Source organism: Ursus americanus, chromosome 12 (assembly GCF_024610735.1).
Source record: "Ursus americanus isolate L20-20 chromosome 12, mUrsAme1.1.p, whole genome shotgun sequence".
Taxonomy (NCBI): Eukaryota; Metazoa; Chordata; class Mammalia; order Carnivora; family Ursidae; genus Ursus; species Ursus americanus.
This window is the reverse complement of record NC_142138.1, coordinates 44,628,624-44,655,046: the sequence shown is the minus strand read 5'-3', so window position 1 is coordinate 44,655,046 and position 26,423 is coordinate 44,628,624. Positions and strand designations below refer to the sequence as shown.

The window sequence follows — 26,423 nt, the reverse complement described above, 5'->3', positions numbered from 1 at the left end:
TATGTGCACAATTAATTTCCAAATATTTTTCTAGGTTTTCTAGATATGTTGTTATTGAAAGTTAAGGATATTGTGGTCAGAGATCATACTCTGTAGAATTTCAGTCTTTTGAAATTTATTGAGACCTAAACTGTGGCCCAGCATATGAGCTATCAACATTCCATGTATACTTGAATGTGCATTTTGCAGTTGCTAGGAGTGGTAGTCTTTATTTGTATTTTTTGAAAAGATTTATTTTATTTTAGAGAGAAAGAGAGCAGGGGGAGGGGCAGAGGGAGAGAAGCAGGCTCCCCATTGACCATGGAGCCTGACCCAGGGCTTGACCCCATGACCCTGAAGTCATGACCTGAGCTGAAATCAAGAGTCAGATGCTCAACTGACTGAATCACCCAGGCGCCCCAGGAATGGTATTCTTTAAATGTCAATTAAGTCAAGTGAGTTGATGGTGATGTTCAAATCTATATCCTTATTTCGTTTTTTGTCTCTTATTCTTGAGCCTTTGGCTCAGGTCATGATTCCAGGGTCCTGGAATCAAGCCCCACATTGGGCTCCCTGCTTGGTGGAGAGCCTGCTTCTCCCTCTCCCTCTGCTCCCTCTGCTGTGCTCTCTCACTGTCTCTTTCTGCTAAATAAACTAAAAAAAAAAAAAAAAAAAACTGCCTTGCATGTTTTGTTCAGTTTTATAATTGCGTAGGACCTAAGGGCAAGACCAATACAAATAATTTTATTATGGCTGGATGTATAAGGTTCCTACTCAAAATCCATATTCTTAACCACATTAGTAAATTACCTGTATGAGAGGATACAACATTAAAGAAAAAAATGTTAAATAGAAATATGTTTTTTTTTTTTTTTTTAAGATTTACCTATTTATTTGAGAGAGAGGGCACAAGTGGGGTGAGGGGCAGAGGGAGAGTGAGAGAATCTCAAGCAGACTCCCCACTGAGCATGGAGCCCCAACTTGGGGCTCAGTCTCATGACCCTGAGATCATGACCTGATCTGAAATCAAGAGTTGGATGCTCAGCTGAGTCACCCAGGTGCCCTGGAAATACGTTCTTAATAATATGGAAAAATATCAACAGGGATTAGAGAATGAGACAGATGAAAGGATAAGAGATTGTTGTCAGAGAGTGGGGATGCTGGAATGTAAGATTTCATAGATGAAACACATGATAACAAGATCTTATAGGCATAGATGGCTTAAATAGAATAGTGTAATCTCTATGTTTTGCATAAAGAGAAAACAGTGATCTGACAGCCACCAGATTATGGTCTCTGATGGTCAAAGCTGGGTGAATGATGATGGAAAATAAGCAAACATCTAAACAAAAGGAAAACAGGAAAGCAGGACAGGTAAATTTTGAGAAAATACCATGAGTTCATTTTTGGATAAATTTAAGGCTTTCTTAAAAAAAAATCTACAGGATATCCAGGGAATTGTCTGGGTAGGCAACTGAAAATACAGATCTGTTGCAAGGAAAACATGGAGATACAGATCTGAAAGTTATTACCATGAAGATTATTTTTTTTAAACGCTATTTTTTTTAAAGATTTTATTTATTTATTTGACAGAGATAGAGACAGCCAGCGAGAGAGGGAACACAAGCAGGGGGAGTGGGAGAGGAAGAAGCAGGCTCATAGCGGAGGAGCCTGATGTGGGGCTCGATCCCAGAACACCAGGATCACACCCTGAACCGAAGGCAGACGCTTAACCGCTGTGCCACCCAGGCGCCCCACCATGAAGATTATTATTGAAGCAATAGGACTGGATGAGATGATGTAAGAAGAATATATATCTTTAGAAGAGGGGCCTAAGGTAGAAACCTAGGGAATCCCAATATTTTAGAGTAGGCAGACAAGAATACTAAGAATGGATGTTCAAAGAAGTAAAAGGCAATATAAAGAGGCAATGTGGCTTTAGTAGTTAAGAGCATGGACTTTGGAGTCAGTTCAAATCCCAGCTGTTATAAAGCTACATGACCATGAGAAAAATTACTTAATCTTTCTGTGCCTGTTTTCTCTTCTGTAAAACGCAGTAAAAAATACTAGCACTTGCCTGATGAAAGACAATCACGATAGCTCTGGAGGCTCATTCAGCCCCCAATCTCCTGTCCTCTCAAACTTTTAGTAGCAAAGAAGACAGCTCGATCAACAAGTTTGAGTTAGCTCAACAGAGGAACAGAAAGACCCCCCCTCTCTAACAAGGCCACTTCATCTACAAAGAAGTTTCCATTAGTACATAGCTACACAGATATTCCGTACCCGACCTCAGTAATAAATATGTAGAATATTACGGAGGCAGGGTTTCTTTCCACTGGAACTTTGGATACAGTGTGTGCGGACTATGCCGAAGCTATCGGATAAAAGTTTGAGGGATTGTGTGTACTCTCCCACTACCGTCTCTGTAAACTTTTCCTGAATATTTTACATCTATATGATATGGTACTATAGTGCTGTGTTGCATGACCTCCTTGAAAGATATTTCCTCATAGTTGTTCCTCTATTTGTTCCTCATTACAAATATAATAATACTTGTAAAGAGTTTACAAATCTGCCTGGACATAGTAAGCGTTATGTAAAGGTTAGCTATTTTTTTTATAATAATTTTTATTTTGTTACGTTAGTCACCATATAGTATACCCATAGTTTTTGATGTAATGTTCCATGATTCATTGCTTGCGTATAACACCCAGTGCACCATGCAATATGTGCCCTCCTTAATACTCATCATTGGCCTATCCCATTCCCCCACCCTCCTCCCCTCTGAAGCTCTCAGTTTGTTTCCCAGAGTCCATAGTCTCTCATGGTTCATTCTCCCTTCTGTTTACCCCCCTTCATTCTTCCCTTCCTTCTCCTACCGATCTTCCTATTTCTTATGTTCCATAAATGTGTGAAACCATATGATAATTCTTTCTCTGCTTGACTTATTTCACTTAGCATTATCTCCTCCAGTCCCGTCCATGTTGCTGCAAATGTTGGGTAATCGTTCTTTCTGAGGGCTGAGTAATATTCCATTGTATATATGGACCACATCTTCTTAATCCAGTCATCTGTTGAAGGGCATCTCGGCTCCTTCCACAATTTAGCTATTGTGGACAATGCTGCTATGAACATTGGGGTGCATATGGCCCTTCTCTTCACTACGTCTGTATCTTTGGGGTAATTGTTTTTAAAAGGAGAATCAGGAAAGACTAGCAGTGTTCTAGAGTCAAATCAAGAGATAACAAAGGAGAGCTGGTAAACAATGTCAAATGCTACCAAAAAATCAAAAAGTGAAAATAGGACACGGTGTGGCAACAGAATGGTAAAAGTCAGACTGTATTAGGTTAAGGATTGGGTTGGAAGTAGAGTAAAACAGGGAATATAGAATGGTTTTTCTAAGAAATTTGGTGGCAAAAAAAAAATACATTGGTTAGTGCTTTTCTGCTTGCAAGTGACAGAAATCCAATTTGAAGAGCTTTATAAAAGGGCTTACGATAAGAATATTGTGATGTCTCAGAAGGCAGGGTCAGTAATGTGGCTGAGTCTCAAAAGCACGTGGAACCAGGATCTTCAGCTATTCTTTTTCTTGTTCTTCTCTGTAGGTTTGTTTCATTTTCTCTCCTTCTTTCTCCAGACTAGTTGCATTGCTGCTTTGGCCAACATGGTAGGAAAGACGGCCATCAAGAGCTCTGGAGTCTGGCGTTTTACAGTCCAAGCACGCAAAAAGATAGTGGAGTTTGTTCGCAGCTTGAGTTTCAAAATTCCTAAGAAAAGATGCTTGACCTTAAGCTAAGTGTCTAACCCTGGATGAATCAGCAGTAGCCAGGGATGACAGAGGTGAATGGACTGGAGCATAACATGGCTCTTCAGAATGCAAATGTGTATGAAATGCAATGTGGAGAAGTTCAAACAAAATAAGTATGCACCATAAGAATACAGAGTATTTTCTTGAGGAGTAGCTATTATAAAGGTGGGGTTTTAGTTTTTGTTGTTTAGGCCAGCGAAGGGATTTGAACATATTTCTATGAATGGGAGAAATCAAAGGGATAGGATTAAAGATAAAAGACAAGATGTGGGATATTTAATAGAATAAAATCCTAGAATCAAAGGGAAAGAATGGAATTTAGTGCACAAGTACAAGGACTGGTCCTTTAGAGAAATAAGCCTTTCTGAGATAGGAAGGAACAAAAGACGAATGCATGCTGGCATAGGCAGGACTAGAAAGATGGAGGAAATTGAGGGAGATTGGACCTGAAGATCTCCTATGAAGTATGTGGCTAAGTTATCTCTTGAAAGTATGGGAGATGCAGTAAAGGGGGTAGCTGAAAAGAATAACAAATATTAACATTCCTGTCAAGAGGAAGAGAAAGAAGCTAAGAGGAAGAGGTTAAAGTTTGTCAAAATTAAGAGTCCAGCTCAGACTGGAAACTAAATTAATGAAGGTGTCAGAAGTACAACGTGACTAAGTAATGTCTACTAGTCCACGAACAAAAGCTCATAAGGCACCATGGTAGAAGGTCGGGGGAAAGGGAATAAAGGGTGCTGGCCAAGAAGACTGAATCAGTAATTTAAACTCCTAGGGTCAAGTCACTAGTGAGTAGCAGTAAAAAGATAAACTTTACTCCACTCCTGACAATTAATTAAAGATACTGAATTAGTGTTATTCAAATGGTACTGTCAACATTAATGGTTTTATTGTTTACGTATTAGAAAAAATTAACTCCTAAGCACACATATATATACAATTATATGGTCTAAAGACAACAAATTTGAACTCTTGAGAGATTTTTAAATTTGAAGTTTGAAATGTCATCTTAATTTTGCTCTTTTATTTTTATTCTACCATAAAGCTAGCCATGTATAAATGGGGCCACTAACCCAAAGTCTGTCTCCTGATACTTAGAACAAATAAGTTTCTTTGGAACACATACTTGTGTCATTATGTTAAATAATTCCACCTGTAAAACAGGAATAGTAATAGTATATACATCACAAAATAGATTATGTGAGGAGTGCCTGGGTGGCTTAGTCTGTTAAGCATCTGCCTTTGGCTCAGGTCATGATCTCAGGTCCTGGGATTGAGTCCTGCATCGGGCTCCCTGCTCAGCAGGGAGTCTGCTTCTCCCTCTCCCTCTACCACTCCCTGCTCTCACGCTCTCTCTCTCTTCTCAAATAAATAAATAAAATAAAAAAAAGATAGGTTATGTGAATCTAATGAGTTAATATAAAGTGCTTAGAATAGTGACTGATAAATGGTAAACACTCAACAAAAGCCAGCCATTATTAGTACAATTATGAACCTGTGGCAGAATGACTTCTAAATTCATATTACTCATTTTAAAAGTAAAGTATTACTAGAACAATAAGCAAATAATGTTATTCTAATTGAAAATATAAATTAGTCAATGTACTAACTATGCATTTAACAATGAATTTTATATAAAAAACAAAGACGAAGTGCCAAGTTTAAACCAAAAATGAGTAATGAATTAAAAAAGCAGTAAGGTTTAGAAGAACTTTCTTTAAAAATACAGAAATAAAAATTTATTCAAAAGCAATAAAATAACAGCTTCTATGAAGTATGAGCTACATGTAATAAACACAGTACCAAAAATCTCATTTTTCATCACATCAACATCTTCATTTAATTACAAATTTTCTCCCTGGAATAATGCAAAAAAAAAAAAAAAAGATTAGCTTTTGAACTACTCTTATAATGGACACTAATGCTAAATTAATATAATAATCAGGAGCACAACTTAAAGCAGGAGTGGGAAATCTTTACTCAATTAAGAAATATGAATCAGAAAAAGTAATAATGGGCCACATGGAATATAAAAAGCAAGTAATTCTGGTTGGCGGGCATGGGGAGGGAGTGCAAAGTTAAACTAATTGATATAAAAAACAAAAACAGAAGACATAATATAAATAAGATATTTAGACACTGGTGTCACACTATGGTTTGAGGGCACAGAAAGGAAGATAGATGAAGGGCTACCTGAAAACAGTCAGTGAAAAAGAAGAGAAATAAGAGCAGGAAAGAGAAATGACAAGAGAGAAATGTTTGCACAAAGAAATAGCACAACACAGAGAAGTAGAAAAATATAGGAAAAAGACCCAGGAGATTTTTTTTTTTTTTAGACGGAGACAAAGAGAGCGGGGGAGGGGTAGAGGGAGAGGGAGCGAGAGAATCTCAAGTAGGCTCCACGCCCAGCACAGAGCCTGACGCAGGGCCTGATCTCAAAACCCTGAGATCATGACCTGAGCTGAAATCAAGAGTTGGACGTTCAGCTCAGAGCCACCCAGGTGCCCCAGGGCCAGGAGATTCTAAAAATACAGGTCAAATATTCTTGTCATATCCTGGTCTTGACTTAGGCGAGGAATTTGAAAATGTCACCATGTCCTTAGGTATTACCTGTAGTCTTGCTTCACCTTGCTTCTTTCCGTCTCTGATTTCCCTATAGCTGACTTTCTTACTTTTCATCTTACTGCATGGCATATGGACCACATTTGTAAACCACTTTTCCTTTTTGGAAATAACATGGATATAAACAATACTTCTTATAACTTCCTAATAAACTGTGAATTAGCTAATTAATCAGTATTTGCAGCACAGTATTCTGTTCAAATCTAAAACAGTTTTTAACTTGATGGCTCTGAATTCCTTTGATGTGTTCAAAATTTTGTGCATGTGTAATTTCTTGTGACTTCTGAAGCTTTTGTCAGCTTTTCTCATTTTACTGAGAATGGAAATGGCAACATAGTTAACTGTTAGGAAAATCATTATTTGGGCTACAACACAAGTAAGAGCTAACACTCATTAAGCACTTCTCACACAGTTATTTCTAGGATTTTTTCTGCCATATCAGTGGACTTTAAAACTGCACACTTTGGGGGCGCCTGGGTGGCTCAGTCAGTTAAGCGTCTGCCTTTGGCTCAGGTCATGATCTCAGGGTCCTGGGATCAAGCCCCGTGTCGGGCTCTCTGCTCAGCAGGGAGTCTGCTTTTCCCTCTGCCCTCCCCCTCAACCCCCGTTTTCTCTCTCTCTCTCAGATAAATAAATAATAATCGACAGAATGGGAGAAGATATTTGCAAATGTCTTATCAGATAAAGGGCTAGTATCCAAAATCTATAAAGAACTTATCAAACTCAACACCCAAAGAGCAAATAATCCAATCCAGAAATGGGAGGAAGACATGAATAGACATTTCTCCAAAGAAGACATACAAATGGCTAACAGACACATGAAAAAATGCTCAACATCACTCGGCATCAGGGAAATACAAATCAAAACCACAATGAGATACCACCTCACACCAGTCAGAATGGCTAAAATTTACAAGTCAGGAAATGACAGATGTTGGTGAGGATGTGGAGATAGCGGAAGCCTCTCACACTGTTGGTGGGAATGCAAGCTGGTACAGTATGGAGGTGCCTTAAAAAGTTGAAAATAGAACTACCCTATGACCCAGCAATTGTGCTAATGGGTATCTACCCCAAAGGATACGAACATAGTGATTCAAAGGGGCACCTGCACCCCAATGTTTATAGCAACAATGTCCACAATTACCAAACTATGGAAAGAGCCCAGATGTCCACCCACACATCTATGGATAAAGAACATGTGGTATATATATACACAATGGAATATTACCCAGCCATCAAAAAAATGAAAGCTTGCCATTTGCAACGATGTGAATAGAACTAGAGGGTATTAGGCTAAGTGAAGTCAGTCAATCAGAGAAAGACAATTACCATATGATCTCACTCACATGTGGAATTTAAGAAACAAAACAGAATCATAGAGGAAGGGAAGGAAAAATAAAAAGACAAAATCAGAGACGAAGACAAACCATAAGAAACTTAATCAGAGGAAACAAACTGAGGGTTGCTGGAGGGGAGCGAAGTGGGATGTTGGGATAAGTGGGTGATGGACATTAAGGAGGGCATGTGATGTGATGAGCACTGGGTGTTATATGAGACTGATGAATCACTGAACTCTACCTCTGAAATAATCCAGTATATGTTAATTACATTTTAAAATTAAATAATTGTGAATTTTAAAAAGTGGTTAAGAACGAAGATTCATCTACATAATGGGGATAATAATAGTACCCCACTACAATAGAAGAACCATTTGGTACTATTAGGGTAGTAATAGTACCAATCAATAAAGATTAAATGAGTCAATTTATGTAAAGCATTTATTTTTTTAAAAGATTTTATTCATTTATTTGAGAGGCAGAGAGAGAGAGTACGAGTGAGGAGAGGGGCAGAGGGAGACGGAGAAGCAGACTCCCTGCTGAACGGGGAGCGCAATGCAGGGCTGGATCCCAGGACCCTGAGAGATCAGGACCTGAGCCAAAGTCAGATACCCAACCGAGCCACCCAGTTGCTTCTATGTAAAGCATTTAAAATAGTGCCTGGCATATAGTAAATGCAGTGTATTACCATGATTACAATCTGTCACTTTTCTCACCAAGTTTATCCTATATAAAATAAGTTCTATTTACCAAAAATAGACTGTTGCACATCTAAGAGGACTCTAGGGCCACTGGAATAGAGCGGAAGTTCTCAAAGCAGTACTCCCCTCCTGGGGAACATTCTGAAAACCCGTGGTAGTTCTTTTTGGTTGTCATTATGATGGGGAGATCCTGCTGCTGGCATGAACCGAGAAGGACAAAAGATGCCAGATATATTTGCAGGGCTATTTCTCCCAACAAAACTATCTGCCTGGCAATCCTAACTAGACTTCCCCCGTCCTTTTATATTTTCTCATTTTCCAAGATAACTATTTCATATGCCTTTCCTGTTCTTAATTCTCTAGCGCCTTACCTGCCATAGCTCATAACCTTACCAAGAAAAACCTTCACTAATAAAGGCAATCAGTAAAGAGATTGCTCCCTTCTCACCAAATCTTCTACTCCGTGTGTTTCTGTACCCATATATTGTACTTTCTTTTCCACTACAGTAGATGAACTGTCTCCTTTTATCCCAGGCCAATTCTATTTCTCTGCTGGATTCTATCTCTTTCAGCCTACCTTAAGAACTTTATTCCTTCTACTCTCTGTCTTGAATTATGTTTCCCTACCAGATCATTCCCACCAATAAAATGCTGTTTTATCTCTTATTCTAAAAAACAAAACAAAACTCTTCCTTGACATTTCATCTCTCATTTCTTTACATCAAAAGAGTTGCCTGTTTTTGGTGTTTCCTTTTCTTCTCCGCCTCTTCTCTTCTGATCATACTCAAACCAGTCTTTATCCTATTACCCTGAAGCCACTCTCATAAATGTCATCAACAGCTTGCATGATACCAAATATATCAATTATTAATCCTCACTTTATTTAGCAACATTTAATCTTTTCTGAAACGTGATATATTATGTTTTCCTTATTTTTTCTATCTCACTGTTTAAATCTCAGCTTTATTGGATCCTCAACTTCTTGAATGTTAAAAATAACTTAGCCTTACTAAATTAGGGGGCTTCATTTGGGGGCTGCTTTTTTCTACCTCCACTAATTCCCTGGCCTTAATCCAGCATTATGGTTTTAGCAACCATCTATATGCTGATACCTAAATTTATAACTTTAGCCTCATTAACCCAGTCATTTGTCATCTTCACTTGAACATCTAATAGAAATCTCAAATTTATTATATCTAAAGTCAATCTTTTAAACTCTCCATGCTTCCAAATCTGCTCATCTCCTAGTATTCCCCAACTGAGTAAAAGCTCAGTTACTCTTGCCAAAATCTTCGGAGTCTTCCTTGACTACTAATTCGCTCAAGACCTACATTAAATCCTGTTGGCTCTATCTTCAAAATATATCCAGAAATGGAACTATTCTCAACACTTCCACATCTGTCCTCCTGCCTACCCCAAATCATCGCTTGCCTGGATTGCTACAAGTAGCCTCCTGGATAGTCTCTGCTCTTGTTCCTTTATCATCCATTCTTCCTAAAACAGCCAGAGTGATCCTTTAAAAACATAAATCAGATAAATGTCACTTCCCTAAGCAGAACCTTCACACTTCCATTAAAATCCAAAGTTCTTATAGGAGCTACAACACTGCTAGAGCACCCCCACCCCCATCTTACAACCCAACACCTAGCATCATCTCTTCTCTCCTACTACTTTCTCTCTTGTTTATACCAAACCAGCAGTACCCCTCCTAGCTGTTTTTTCTACATTCCAGGTAGGCTACCACCCCAGGACTTTAGTACCTGTTGTTCCCTTTCCTCCAATGCTCTTCCTTCAGATATTGGGATAGCTTACTTCCTTACTTCCTACAAGACTCTGATCAAATGTCACCTCCTTGAGACACCTTCCCTGACCACCCTATCTAAAACAGTACCCCATCACACTGCATGCTCTTACACATTTCCACCTAGCATTAGAGCATATGTCATATTTTTCTGGTGTTTAGTGCAATACCATAAACTTTTGAAAAACCTCGAGGGACCCATACAAAGTACTGCTAGTGATGTTGGAAGTGCTCCCAAGAAGCAGAGAAGAGTCATGACATTATAAGAAAAACCTAAATTGTTTGGCATGTACTGTAGATTGCAGTGTGCAGCTATGGTTGCCCACCATTTCAAGATAAATGAATCCAGTGTAAGGACCATTGTAAAAAAAAAAAAAAAAATTGTGAAGCCATCACTGCAGTTAGGCTAGCAGGCATGAAAAACCTTGCACTTTTTATCTTGTGTTGAAAATGCAACTTTTACACGTGTAAGAATGATGTAAGAAAGGCATGCCTATAGATTCTAATAATAAATTCAAGAAAAAGCAGAGTCATTGTATGACAATTTAGAGGAAAGGAAAGGTGAAGGGTCTAAAGCTGGAGAATTTAATGCCAAAAAGGATGGCTGGATAATTTTAGAAGTAGGTTTGGCCTAAAAAATGTCAAGATAACCAAGAAGCAGCAGACAGTTCCCAGACACCAGTAAGAAAATCACTGAGGAGAAAGGCTATCTGCCTGAACAGGTTTTTAATACAGAAAAAATGTCCTATTCTGAACAAAAGGGCCCCACAGGACATTTATTTTTATGACATGGACACTTCTATGACATGGGCACTGAACCTAAAGCAAATGGTGGAAGAAGGATTAGTACCATATAAAAACATTTTTAAAGAAATGCAAAAGCCGAAAAAAAAATCACGCAGAAATTGTGATGTATTTTCATGAAGCTGCGCTAAATGTACCGGCCTCTCCTGTCTCTCCTTCCACCTCCTCCTCGCTTTGTCTCTGCCACCCTGCGGACAGCAAGACCAGCCCCTCCTCTTTCTCAGCCTGCTCGATGAGAAGACAAGGAGGAAGATCTTTATGATAATCCACTTCCACTTAACCGCACCTTGCAGTTCAGAAACTTATCTTTTGTGTGTTTTCATGTGAAAATCTAGTAATGTATGACAAGAACTGTATGAGACATTTGTGTCATCGTCACCGAAGTACTGATCATATACAACATCGTGTGCAAGATTCGTACGGCAGGGGGCAGACTAGCCTCACGGAAGTGTAAGGTGGGTACTATTTGATATAAACTTCATAATGTGTTAGTTTTCTTACTGTTTTATAACTTTGCTTTCAAAGAATAACATTACCATATAGTGTGCCCTTCTCTCTAGTAAATGAAGAAGGTGCATAGCAGCCCATCTTCACAGGTCAGTGGTTTTTAAACAAATATATAACACTGTCTGCAATACTGTATTATGAATAGGACTAGAATTGTTTGCCATAAAAATGTTATAATGATTCATTCATTAGTGTATAGGCTAAGCTACGATAAAGCATTCATACTGCTACTGCTTCCTTTTCAATGCATGAGTTATTATATCTGTAAATAAATATGAACTTTTTTTCACATTTTTTCATTTTTGATATCTAGTGTTAGTTACGTATATAACATCTACAGTGTTTTGTATAAGACAATATCGATGTAGGTACTGACAGACAATTCACCTTGTAAACAGATGATATAAACTTACAGTATCAATGAATAAAATGTACTGTAAATGTATTTTCTCTTATGATTTTCTTAACATTTTCTTTTCTCTAGCTTACTTTATTAGAAGAACACAGTATATAATATATATAACATACAAAATATGTGTTAAGTTGACTGCTTAGCTTATCAGTAAGGCTTCCAGTCAACAGGCTATTACTAGTTAAGTTTTAGGAAAGTCAAAAGTTATATATGGATTTTCAGCTGCACTGGGTTGGGGGAGGGAGGCAGGAGTCGGTGCCCCTAACCCCTGCATTACTCAAGGGTCAACTTTATTCTAGAGTTCAAAATACTTTCCTAATATGAGGCAGATTTAGTTCTTTAATCAAATGTAAAGATTATATTTAATCAAATGTATAGGCTATTTTAATCAAAGTTAATTTACAAAGCTATATTTTCAACCCTACTTACAATGGATTTTTTTGAACTTTCAATATTTGCATATCACTTAATGGCATGCTTCATTTAAATATATGGATTTTCCTACAAATAATAAAATGATATTCACTGGAGACAAATTATTATAACTTTGAGTGTATGACATACATACCTGAGGTAAACCAGCACCCGTTTGCATAGAAGACTTTTTTAATAGTCTCACTTCTTTGTTTATGTATCTTAGCATTCCACTGAGAGTACTGAAGTCATTACTCTCCGAACTATCATCTTCTAGGTCATACGTGAGAGGTTTAAATGAGTCTGACTGGGTATAAGTCAGATCCTTCTGGCTTTCTTCTAATGTTGAAGGCTGTTCTAACTGCATTTTTTTTAAGTCCTGTAGTAATTCTTCAGAAAGATCTTCATCACTACGTGTCTTGAAACTAAGGTCACTGGCACTAATAGAGCGACGTAGCTTTCTACACTTGAAAAAAGCTGTGTGAGAATGTTTGGCAAATTTTGGATCTTGAATGTCAGGCGTAATTTCTGTTGCAGATGTAAGCAGGGCTGGTAGAAACTTGATGTCTTCTGCCCTTTCACGTCCAGAAATTTTGGCTTGTAATCTGGTTAATTCTGATTCCTGTAGAAAAACAGGCATATAGCAGGTGTTCAGTACATTTCTGTTAAATGAATAAGTTACTTAGATGTCTTCTAAGAGTCCATGAATTTCTAAGTCAGCCTTCTGCCCAGAACACAAATTGCTTTTATAACCACCCAAGAGACTTTTCCAAGCTCTGTTTAAACCCTTCATTTTTGGACAATTACATATGTTCACTTGAAATATGTTAAAACTATGCTAAGGAATTCCATGAACACTAGATTTTCCTTATACCAATGTTTTTCTTTTTTAAGTGCTAATAATAGCACTTTCTAGCAATTTCTATCTAAGACTGAACTCTTACATCTAAAAATTTCTTTTCAAAAGTATAATGGTATGCTATATTTTGCTAATCTAACATATATATACACATACAAAAAACTCCCTTCAGAATTTCTAATAGGAAATAAATTTATATTAACTATTATGCTTCACATGTCCTCATTACAAGAAAGCTTCATTACACCAGAAATTTTTCAAAGAAAAACCTTTCAAAAAGTGAGTTAGTAAGGACTGACTTATTAAATATTAAACTTTTAATTTCTACTATTTTTCCATGTCCTTCATTTGGCAACTCCAACCCAATTTTAGGATCCTAAGAATGAGACTGCATATACTGAAAAACCATGAAGCCTAAAAAATGAAGACGTAAGTTAAATAATGTGTAGTAGTCTTCTGTTCAAATATATTTTCCATTTCTTATAGGTATCCATAAAATAGATATTTCTAAATCAGTCACTTTTAATCTGATAGTATCTATTCTTTCTAAAAATACTGTGCTTACTAAAACTTACATAAGCACAGAATACGTTACAAAATGAAAGTTTAACTTGCTTATTTCAGTTCTTTGATATCTACTACTTTATCTAGATAAGTTATTTACAAGCGGCTAGAGTGCCAACTTTTGTAAATCTTGTATTTACATTCTGATAATCACAATAAAGTAGCTATTGAGTTAATACCACAGGGTTATGTGCACTTGAAATATTTTTTAACTCTAGCCACAGAATTATCTAGCCATAATTGAGAATTGTGGTACCTTAAATAAATGTCCATGTAACTTTCAGTTTAACACTTAGCTTTTATAATGAAATATAGTATACTGAATATGTTAAACATAATTCAACTTTTTCTTAAGACTTGAAGAATTTCACTGTCGTGGTCACATAAGTGTGCCATAATATAGTAATGCCTTTAGGGCTCTCAGAAAATGGTCTAAGCTTTGCCCTTGCTCTAGTTACCCTCAAATAATAGGGTATTTGTAAGGGTACTAAAGGAAGTGATCTGGAAAGATCAGTTGCCTCAAACCCTGTTTTTTCTTCTCCCTCACTTCTGTTTCTGTTCTCCGTCATTTGCTGCTGCTGTCAATGGAACTGCTGTCCATTATTTATAGCGACTTCTAACTGCTATAGCTATGCCAGCTTCTGCTCTTCTGTTAGCTTTCTTCTTTTTTCCTTCTATCCTCCTCCTCTTCAGTCTAGACTTTAGAGCCAGTTAATACTGACTTTGAGAATTACTGTCAAAAACTTCTGAATAATTAAGTGCAATCTAATTCTATTTATCTCATTAGTAATAATTAACAAGTGAGCACAGATAACTATAACAAGGGATACACAATGCAAAATCTTTAAATTTTTAGAGTCAATTTTTCACAATGAAGTTGTATAATTTTATATAAATGTTGTAACTCTCCAGAACAGTGGGTATATTTATGTCTCTAAAAAAGCACGCAGTGTTCAATCTAAACATAATTTTAGATTATGTCAGGGGCGCCTGGCTGGCTCAGACAGTGGAGCATGTGACTCTTGATCTCAGGGTTCTGAGTTTGAGCCCCGTGCTGGGTATAGGGATTACTTAAAAATAAAATCTTAAAAAAAAAATTATGTATATTCAGCTTTCCTTAGTACTGTGAATAATAAGCATGTTATAAAAGGAATTTGAGTCCTCAGCTTAGTAACTAGAAATATTTCTAAAATATTATTTGAATTTTTTTTTGCTTTTTAATAACTTCCATTTTGTAATAAAATTATTTATTGCTTCATAGCTGTCAGTGAACTTTTTTGTAAGGTCTTAGCTAGCAATGTTAATCTCACACATATTGGCAGTTTTGAACTAATATTAAAACTTTTTATCTCTATGCATCAGTACTGATATTAATTCTAAATCCTACACTAAACTGCCATAATCAATAGGGGTGAATCAGTAGCAATGGGCTATTTGAAAAATGATGTACAGTAAATTTTAATACAAAGTAACAAATTTTAACGAAAAATGCTCCTACTTGTAGGTACATCAAATGTGGAACCCTCTAAAGTAAACATTATAAAGTCTGTATTTGAATAGGTTCTAGTCCAGGATGGTGACACAGGTGATTCCTCCCGATACAGCGAATCTGCAGCTACACACGGAGCAATTCCCTCTCAAAGCAGCTGGCTGAGCACCATCTACACGCTGGGTTAATGAGAAAATACCTACAAAAGGGCCATTTAGTGGAGGAAACACTCGACTCCCAGCTCCTCCCTGAGGAGTAAAGGTTTGGACCCCACATCTAACACCCCAACTCATACTACCACTTGAGGGATGGGTGCCAAAACACCTAGCTCTAGAAAGCTAAGAGGACTTGCATTCATGAGACTTACAAGACTCTAGCAAACAAAAAAACAGTTCTTAATGGGTTCGCCACAATGTGGTATGGCTATCTACCCAGGGATCAGCACAGAAGGAGCTGGCAAAAACAATCCATCTCTCCGTCTTTCCATGAAAGAGTCTTATTTATATACTTTAAAAGCTTCTGCCTGAGGGTCGGTTTTCTAATTTAGCACATGTCTAGGAGCTTGTGACCCTCCAGAGCACCAGGGAAACTAGCAGACACCTCCTCCACCTTTTCCCTCGAGTCTGCTTCAAATTTCCAGTATCTTCTTGGAAGGAGCTTGTACACGTCTGGCACTCAAGCTTTTGAAGCTGTGGCCCAAGGGACAGGCCTCTGGACTACATGACTCTATAGCCAACAGGGTTTGCATTCATGTGTCCAAAAGGACTGTGACAAACGAAGCAGTTCTTAGCAGGCAGGGGAGCACACCCTTATGGCTGTACACAGGAAGTCCAGCACTGAGGGAACCGATAATAAAGCCCAGCTCTGTTTCTCCCTGTAAGGATCCCAATCACACATTTTCCTAGCTGTTACCTGGGGGTCTAGCTTTCAGTCAGCCTACATCTAGGTGCTGACTGAGATCCTCCTCTTTGGAATACTGACAAGTCTTGGCAAGCCCTCAACTACTGGAAGCCACCTAGAACAAAGAAGGCTGCTTGGACAATCACAAAGGTTTGAAAAACAATAAGGAATTCAGAACAGGATGATCAATAAGGCATATCCCCTACACAAGACCACTCTGTCAAGACTGGGAAAGGTGGCTGAAACCAACACAGAATTGAGAAAAATGAAGAAACAGGGGAATATGTTCCATACAAAAGAATAAGCTGAAACTCTAAAAACAGACCTTAATGAGACAGAGACAGGTGATTTATCTGACGAAGGGTTCAAAATAACAGTCACAGAGATGCTCACCACAGTTAGAACAATGCGTGATCAAATCAGAATTTCAACAAAGAGAAAATACAAGAAAGTACCAAACAGAAACCACAGAGTGAAAATACAATAACTGAACTGGCGAATTCAACAAAGAGGTTCAACAGCAGACTAGATCAAAGACAAGAAAGGATCAGAGGACTCAAAGAGCAGTGGAATTCAATCAGAGGTGCAGAAAGAAAAAAATGAAAAAGGGTGAACCTTGCTTAAGGGACTAATGGGACACCATCAAGAGGACCAACATACACATTACAGGGGTTCCAGAAGAGAGAAAGGAGCACAAAATTTATTTAAAGAAACAATGGCCCAAAAGTTAACTTGAGAAAAGAAGTAGATATCCTGATCCAAGAAGCCCAGTGAATTCCAGATATGAAACCAGAGATCCAAACGGAAACACTTTATAATTGTCAAAAATCAAAGACAAAGAGAGAATCTTAAAAGCAGCGAGGGAAAAACTACTTATTATGTATAAGGAAACCCTTATGAGACAATCAACAGAAAATCTGCAGGCAAGAAGAGAATGGCATGATATATTAAAAGTGCTAAAAGAGGAAAAAAAAAAAACAAACCCTGCCAACCAAGAATACTCTTCCTGGCAAAGTTGTCCTTCAGAATTAAAGGATAAAGAGTTTTCCAGACAAGGAAAAGCTGAAGGAATTCATCTCCATTAGACTGGCCTTACACTAAATTTTAAAAGGAATTCTTCAAGCTGAAATAAAAAAATGCTAAATAGTAACAGGAAAACATATCAAAGTTTCAAGCTCATTGGTAAAGGTAAATATATAGTTCAATTCAGAACACTCTTATCATGGTGGATAAATCACTATAACTCTAATACAAACGGTTAAAAGACACAGGGGGGAGTTCCTGGGAAGGCGAAGGAGGAGGATACTGAGCTCACCTTGTCGCATGGATATAACTAGATAACACATCAGTGTAACTAATCCAGAAAATGACCTGAAGACTAGCAGAACAGACTCTCCTCTACTAAATGTAGAGAAGAGGCCACATAGAAGAGGGTAGGAAAGAGGGAGAGGTGGTTGGGAGCCAAAATGACTAGCGGGATTGTCTGCAGGATGGAAGGACGCTGTGGTCATGGAGAAGGGAGAAGAGAGCCCAGCCAGAACTCCAGGCAGGAGACCTGCACTGGGAAAATAAATCCCTTTAACATTTGGCTTTGAAAACCTTAGGGACCCCAACTCCATAAGTTCTTACAATCGGTGGGGCTTTACCACCTGAATCTTTAAAAATCAGGAGGCTGGGCTCTGGGAGAGCTGGAAGGGTGGAGTCCCCACCCTTAAAGAGAGCAATAGATAGCACCCTAGAGATATAGCATAGATGCAGCAGTTTGAAAAACTGCCTGGGGTGAATAGGAGAGAGATCTGTTTACTGAGAGAGAGAGAGAGAGAGAGAGAGAGAGAGAGTGTGTGTGTGTGTGTGTGTGTGTGTGTTGGAGGGGCAGGGATCTTTGGGAGACTTCTTCAACAACATAAGAGTTCCACATTTCCCTCCCCTGCCTCCCAGCCTAGATAAAGAGACACCTGTAGGAACCAGTGCAGCACGAACACTCTCCACCTAGCTTCCTACAGTGTGCCCTGTCCCTGTGTCCATGTGCAGACTCGCCCTATTCAACCTAGCCTCGGCAAGAGTTTTCAAAAGTGGCTCCAAGTCCCTTCCAATATCAGACTAGCAAATACCTTGCTAACACCATGCATGGCATCGCTGTGTTCTCCTGCAGACCTGCCCTTGACAGGAGTCCATCCAAAGTGGTGGCACAAGTTAGCAGTGTGAAAGCAGCCCTGACAAGGGGTCAACACCACTCCAAAGTGACTCTTGGCCCAGGAAGAGGGGAAGATAACCACACACACCAGTGCAACTGTGGCCCCAACAGTGGGGTGGGGCAGACATCTGGTCTGACTGCAGGCCTTGCCCACCAACAAAAGCTTCTCAGGGAGACAAAACAGCACCCTGCAGATCTGGCAAATACCTGGTCTGACCCAACTCAAGCCCAAGGCAGCCTAGACTGGCAAACTAACAAGCCAGGGAGTGAACCCTGCCCACAACAGGCAAAGAGAGCCATTGCAGATGACTGGACTGAAGGCAAACTCAGCTCAGCCACAGTAGCAGAGCACATATAACACACTTAAGAGACACCCCTAAAGCACGAGGTTCTGGTGAATACGGGATATTGCAGTGCAGGGCACTATAGAATGTCTTCCTCATTAGGCTGTGACTTTCAGGATCAGAAGTCATAGCTGACTTTCCTAACAAAGAAATAGAAAAATTTTTTTAAAAAAATTTAAATTCAATTAGCCAACATATAGTACATTAGTTTTTGATAGTGTTCAGTGATTCATTCGTTGTGTATAACACCCAGTGCTCATCACATTACTTGCCCTCCTTAATACCCATCACTCAGTTACCCCATCCCCCCACCCATCTCCTTATCTGCAAACCTCAGTTTGTTTCCCAGAGTCAAGAGTCTCTCATGGTTTGTCTCCCTTTCTGATTTCTTCCCATTCAGTAATAGAAAATTTAAACATGCCAATTACCAACAGTTAAATTGATTCAGTAATCAACTTCCAAAAAACAAAAGTCCAGGATCAGATTGCTTCACAGGTGAATTCTACCATTTAAAGAAGAGTTAATACCTATTCTTCTCAAACAATTCCAAAAGATACAAGAGGAAGGAAAACTTACAAACTCTATGAAGCCAGCATTACCCTGATACCAAGACCAGACAAAGACACTACAAAATAAGAACTGTAGGCCAATATCCCTGATGAACACAGATGCACTCATATGTGGAATATAAGAAACAGTGCAGAGGATCATAGGGGAAGGGAGGAAAAACTGAATGGGAACTCATCAGGGAGGGAGAAAATCCATAAGAGACTCTTAACTATAGGAAACAAAACTGAGGGTTGCTGGAGGGGAGGTGGATGGGGGCTGGGGTAACTGGGTGATGGGCATTAAGGAGGGCATGTGATGTGATAAGCACTGGGTATTAAATGCAACTGCTGAATTATTGAACTCTATATATGAAACTAATAATGTACTATATGTTGGCTAATTGAATTGAAATTTTAAAAATCCTCAACAAAATGTTAGCAAAGTGAATCCAACAATACATTAAAAAAATCATTCACAATGATCAAGTGGGATTTATTCTGGGGATGCAAGTGTGGTTCGCTATTCATAAATTAATCAATGTGATACATAACATCAACACTAGACAGGATAAGAACCATGTGATCATTTCAATAGACGAAGAAAAAGTATTTGACAAAATACAACTTATATTCATGATAGAAACTCTCAACAAACTTTTAGAGGGAATATACCTCAACATAATAAAGGCCATATGTCAAAAACCTGTAGTTAACATCATAGTCGGTGGTGAAAAACAGAGCTTTCCCCCTAAGACCAGGAATAAGACAAGGATGTCCACTCTCACTACTTTTATTCAACACAGTATTAGACGTCCTAGCTATAGTCCTACCCATGTCCTAGCCATAGTAATCAGACAAGGAATAAAACGCATCCAAATTAGAAGAAAAATTATCACTATTTTCAGGTGACATGATACTGTATATAGAACCTTAAAGACTCCACCAAAAAATTACTAGAATTGACAAATGAATTCAATAAGGTTGCAGAATACAAAAATCAATATTCAGAAATCCATTGCATTTCCATATACTACTAAAGAAGTAGCAGAAAGAGAAATTAAGAAGAAATTAACAGTCTCATTTACAATTGTACCAAAAATAATAAAATACCTAGGAATAAACTTAACCAAGGAGGTAAAAGACCTATACTCTGAAAACTATAAACACTGATGAAAGAAACTGAAAATGATGCAAAGAAATGGAAAGATATTCCAAGCTCATGGATTGGAAGAACAGATATTGTAAAAATGTCCATACCACCCAAAGCAATCTACAGATTTAATGTAATCCCTGTCAAAATACCAACACCATTTTTAAATGAACTATAACAAATAATCCTAAAATTTGTATGGAAACATGAAGGACCCTGAATAGCCAAAGAAATCTTGAAAAAGAACAACAAAACTGGAAGTATCATAATCCCAGATTTCACGATGTACTATAAAGCTGTAGTAATCCAAAGAGTGTGGTACTGGCAGAAAAACAGACCCAAAGATCCACAGAACAGAACAGAGAGCCCAGAAATATACCACAATTGTATGGTCAATTAATTTTCGACAAAGGAGGCAAGAATATGCAACAGGAAAAAGACAGCTTCTTCAACAAATGTTGGAAAAATTGGGCAGCTGTATGCAAAAACATGAAATTGAACCACTTTCTTACACCATACTCAAAATGGAGACCTAAATGTGATACCTGAAACCATAAAAATCCTCAAGCAGAAAACAGGCAGTAATTTCTCTGACATCAGCTGTAGCAACATTTTTCTAAATAGGTCTCCTGAGGCAAGGGAAACAAAAGAAAAAATCAACTATTGGGATTTCATCAAAATAAAAAGGTTCTCCACAGGTGCAGGGGTGGCTCAGTGTCAGTTAAGTGTCTGCCTTCAGCTCAGGTCATGATCCCAGGGGGTCCTGGGATGGAGCCCCGTGTCCCTCCTGAGAGGGAGCCTGCTTCTCCCTCTACTTCTGCCTTTCCCCCTGACTCATGCTTGGTCGGTCTCTCTCTTTCACTCTCTTTCTCAAATATATAAAATCTTAAAAAAAACAAACAACTCTGCACAGCAAAGTAAACAAAACTAAGGGCAACCTATGGAAAGGGAGAAGATACTTGTAAATGACATATCTGACAAAGGGTTAGTAACCAAAATACATAAAGAACTTATACAACTCCAAAAAAACCAAACAATCCAATTTAAAAATGGGCGGAAGACATGAACAGACATTTCTCCAAAGAAGACATATGGATGGCTAACAGACAAAATGAAAGATGCTCAATGTAAATAACCATCAGGGAAATGCAAATCAAAACCACAATAAGATATCACCTCACACCTGTGTAAATGGCTAAACATCAACAACACAAGAAACAAAGAGTGTTGGCAAAGATGTAGAGAAAAAGGAACCCTCTTGCACTGTTGGCAGGAATGCAAACTGGTGCAGCCACTGTGGAAACAGTATGGAGGTTCCTCTAAAAGGTAAAAATAGAGCTACCATATGACCCAGCAAGTGCACTACTATTTACCCCCAAAATACAAAAATACTAATAAAAGGGATACATGCACCCATATGTTTATTGCAGCATTATTTACAACAGTCAAGATATGGAAGCAGCCTGTGTCCACTGAAGGATGACTGAAAAAAGAAGATGTGGTATATACATATGATGGAATATTATTCATCCATAAAAAAGAATGAAATCTTGCCATTTGCAATGACATGGATGGAGCTAGAGAGTATAATGCTAAGTGAATTAAGTCAGACAAAGACAAATACCCATATGATTTCACTCATATGTGGAATTTAAGAAAGAAACAAACAAAACAAGCAAAGGAAAAAGAGAGGGAGAGAGAAACCAATAAATAGACTCTCAACTACAGAGAACAAACTGACGGTTACCAGAGGGGAGGTGGGTGGGAGGATGGGTGAAATAGGTGATGGGGATTAAGGAGAGCACTTGTCATCATGAGCACAGGGCGATGTACAGAACTGTTGAATCACTATATCGTACACAGAAAACTAATAGAACTCTATATTGTACACTGAAACTAATAGAACATTGTATGTTAACTATATTGGAATTTAAAATAAAATTTTAAAAAATTTAATAAAATAGATTTAAAAAATAAAAACATATTCCATGTAAATGGAAATCAAACGAATATTGGAGTACCTATACTAACATCAGAAAAAAACAATCTTTAAGCCAAAACTGTGAGAAGAGACAAAGAACGTCATTATATAATGATAAAAGGGTCAATCTAATAAGAGTATATTACATAAATATTTATGGGCCAAAAAAACATAGAAGCACCTAAATATATAAAGCAAATATTAACAGACCTGAAGGGAGAAAGACAGAAATATAATAATGGTAGGGAGCTTACATATCCTATTTGCATCAATGGCTAATCAAAGCAGAAAAATCAATAAGGAGAAATTGGACTTGAACCACACATAAGATCAAATGGACTTAAAAGACATTTGCAGAAGATTCCATATAGCATAAGGCCTATATACATTTTTCTCAAACATACATGGAACATTCTCCAAGGTAAACCATGTGTTAGGCCACAAAACAAGTCTTAATAAATTTTAGAAGACTGAAATATTAATATATTCCAACCATAATGGTATAAAACTAGAAATAAATCATCACAAGAAAACCGACAATTCACAATTATGTGGGGATTAAAAAATATGCTACTGAACAGCCAATAAGCTAAAGAAATTTTAAAAAATTATCTTAAGACAAATGAGAATGGAAACACAAAATACCAAAAATTATGAGATATAGCAAAAACATTTTTAAGAGAGAAGTTCATTGTGATAAACACCTACATTAGAAAACATTAGAAACAAAGATTGCAAATAAACCTAACTTCACACTTTAAGGAACTAGGAAAAGAACAAACTAAGCCCAAAGTTAAAAATAATAAAGATCAGAGCAGAAATAGAGACTAAAAAGACAACAGAAAAGATGAATGAAACTGGGGCACCTGGGTGGCTTAGTTGGTTAAGCATCTGCCTTCAGCTAGGGTCATGATCTCAGGGTTCTAAGATCGAGCCCCACATCTGGCTCTCTGCTTAGCGGCAAGTCTGCTTCTCCTTCTCCCTCTGTCTATGGGATCTCTCTCTCTCTAAGTAAATAAATAAAATCTTTAAAAAGAAAAGATCAATGAAACTGAGAAGAGGGCTTTTAAAAAGATAAACAAAATGCACAAATATTTAGCTAGATTTACCAAGGGGAAAAAAGGGCCCAAATAAAATCAGAAATGAAGGAGGAGACAGTTCAACTGCTACCAAAGAAATACAAAAAATCATTACAGACTGATATTAAGACTTAAGAAACATAAATTCCTAGAAACATAAAACCTACCAAGAAAATCATGAAAAAATAGAGTATCTGAACAAACCAATTAATAGTAAGGAAATTGGGTCAGTAATCAAAAACTTCCAAAGAAACAAAAGTCCAGGAACAGAAGACCTCATTATGAATTCTAACAAACATTCAAGGAAGAATTAATACTAACCCTTCTCAAACTCTTAAAAAAAAAAAAAAAAAAACCCAAAAAACCAGAAGAGAAGGGAACCCTTCCAAACTCATTTTATGAGGCCAGTGTTACCCTGGTACCAAACTAGACAGGGAAGCCACAAGAAAAGTAGAGGCTAGTATCCTTGATGAATATAGATGCAAAATTCCTCAACAAAATAGATGAAAAGCTGAATTCAACAATACATTAAAAGGATCATACACCATGATCAAGTAGGATTAATTCCATAGATGTAAGGATGGTTAAGTTCACTATCTGCAAAAAAAAAATCAGTGTGATACATACACCACATTAACAAAATGAAGGATAAAAATTTTATGATCCTCGGGGGCGCCTGGGTGGCACAGCGGTTAAGCGTCTGCCTTCGGCTCAGGGCGTGATCCCGGCGATCTGGGATCGAGCCCCACATCAGGCTCCTCCGCTATGAGCCTGCTTCTTCCTCTCCCACTCCCCCTGCTTGTGTTCCCTCTCTCGCTGGCTGTCTCTATCTCTGTCGAATAAATAAATAAAAATCTTTAAAAAAAAAAAAAATTTTATGATCCTCAATAGATGCAGAAAAAACATCTGAAAAAATTCAACATCCTGTAAGACCGGGAATACTCTTGCCACTTTTATTCAACATAGTACAGGAAGCCCTACCCAGAGCAATCAGTCAAGAAAAAGAAATAAAAGGGGTACCTGGTTGCTCAGTCAGTTACGTGTCTGAGTCTTGATTTCGGCTCAGGTATGATCTTAGGGTTGTGAGATCGAGCCCTGTGTCAGGCTCCGCACTGGGCATGGAGCCTGCTTAGGATTCTCTCTCTCCCTTTCCTTCTGCCTCTCCACTCCCTTCTCTCTCCCTCTTAAAAAAAAAAAAAAAAATCCAAATTGGAAAGCAGCTGGATTTGCAGATAACATGATATTATATATAGAAAACACTAAAAACTCCATCAAAAAATTGTTAGAATAAGTGAATTCAGTAAAACTGTATGGATATAAAATCAATATACTACCCAAAGCAGTCTACAGATTCAATTCAATCCCCATCCAAATTCCAATGCCATTTTTCAAAGAAATAGAACAATCCTAAAATCTGTGTGGAACCAGAAAAGACCCCAAACACCTAAAGTAATCTTAAGAAAAAAGAAGAAAGCTGGAGGCATCACACTTCTTTTCAATCCATATTACAAAGCTTTAGTAATAAAAACAGTACAGTACTGGTATAGAAATGGATACATAGATAAATGGAACAGAACAGATAGTCCAGGAATAAGCCCATGCATATATAGCAAGTTAATTTATGACAAAGGAGCCAAGAATACACAATGGGAAAAGGACAGTATCTGTATAAATGGTGCTGGGAAGACTGGACAGTCAGATGCAAAAGGATGAAACTGAATCACTATCTTACACCATACACAAAAATCTCCAAATGGATGAAACACTTAAGATCTGAAACCATAAATCTCCTAGAAGAAAAAATAGGGGTTAAGGTACTTCACATCAAGCTTGGCAATAATTTTTTGGATTTGACACAAAAGCAAGGGCAATGAAAGCAAATATAAACAAAGGGGACTATATTCAACTAAAAAGCTTCTGCACAACAGTGTAAACTATCAATAAAATGAAAAGGTAACCTACAGAATGGGAGAAAGTATTTGCAAATCATACATCTGATAAAGGGTGAATATCTGAACTACATAAAGAATTCATACAACTCAAAACCCAAACAATACAATTAAAAACCGGCAGAGGAACTGAACAGATATTTTTCCAAAGAAGACATACAGATGGGCAGCAAGTACAGGAAAAGTGCTCAACATCACTCATCATCAGGGAACTGCAAATCAAAACCACAATGAGATATTACCTCATACCTGTGAGAATGGCTAGTATCAAAAACAAAACAAAACAACCCAAAACCTCCAAAAACCCAGAGAAAACAAGTGTTGGTGTAGGTGTGGAGACAAGGGAACCTTTGTGCACTGTTGGTGGGAATGTAAACTGGGACAGCCATTGTGGAAAACAGTATGGAGGTTCTACAAAAAATTAAAATTAGAACTACCATATCATCCTGCAACAGCAGTTTTGGGTATATACACAAAGGGAATTAATACAGGATACCAAAGAGATATATGTATTCCCAAATTCATTCATGGCAGCATTACAGCCAAGATAAGCAAACAACCCAGATGAATGGATAAAGATGTGGTGTGTACATACACACAGTGGACTATTATTCAGCCATGAGAAAGGACATCTTGCTATTTGTGACAACACGGATGGACCTTGAGGGCATTATGCTAATTAAACAGAGAAAGACAAATAGTTCATGGTATCATTTATATGTGGAGTCTTAAAAAAAGAGAGAGAATCAAACTCAGAAAGAGCACATAGAAAAGGGGTTGCTAGGCAGTGGGGGAAACAGTGAGAGGTTAGAAAGACAGTACAAACTTTTAGCTAAAAAATGAATAAGGTCTGAGGGTCTAATGTATAACATGGTGACTACAGTTGGTAATACAGGTATTGTATAACTGAAATTTGCTGACAGTAAAACTTAAACATTCTTACCAAAAAAATACAAATAAATTTTAAAAACTGTAAGTTTG

General features: G+C 37.7%; 1 protein-coding gene and 1 long non-coding RNA gene across 12 annotated transcripts in view; one reads left to right on the top strand and one right to left on the bottom strand.

Annotated features, from left to right (window-relative positions):
- The window catches only part of LOC148109182 (uncharacterized), an 88,882-nt gene extending 71,707 nt beyond the window's left edge, over nt 1-17,175 (top strand). For 5 of the 6 annotated variants that reach the window (XR_015726315.1, XR_015726311.1, XR_015726313.1 and 2 more), the window contains one exon: nt 3,617-17,175. This is a non-coding gene — a long non-coding RNA (uncharacterized LOC148109182). The remainder of the gene's footprint in view (nt 1-3,616) is intronic. The other variant, XR_015726314.1, reaches the window with a different exon arrangement.
- CCDC18 (coiled-coil domain containing 18) overlaps nt 835-26,423 on the bottom strand; it is a 113,202-nt gene continuing 87,613 nt past the window's right edge. For 5 of the 6 annotated variants that reach the window (XM_045801765.2, XM_045801770.2, XM_045801769.2 and 2 more), the window contains one exon: nt 835-13,007. In XM_045801765.2, the coding sequence (XP_045657721.1) occupies nt 12,438-13,007 (570 nt within the window). In that variant the 3' untranslated portion in view covers nt 835-12,437. The remainder of the gene's footprint in view (nt 13,008-26,423) is intronic. The other variant, XM_045801768.2, reaches the window with a different exon arrangement.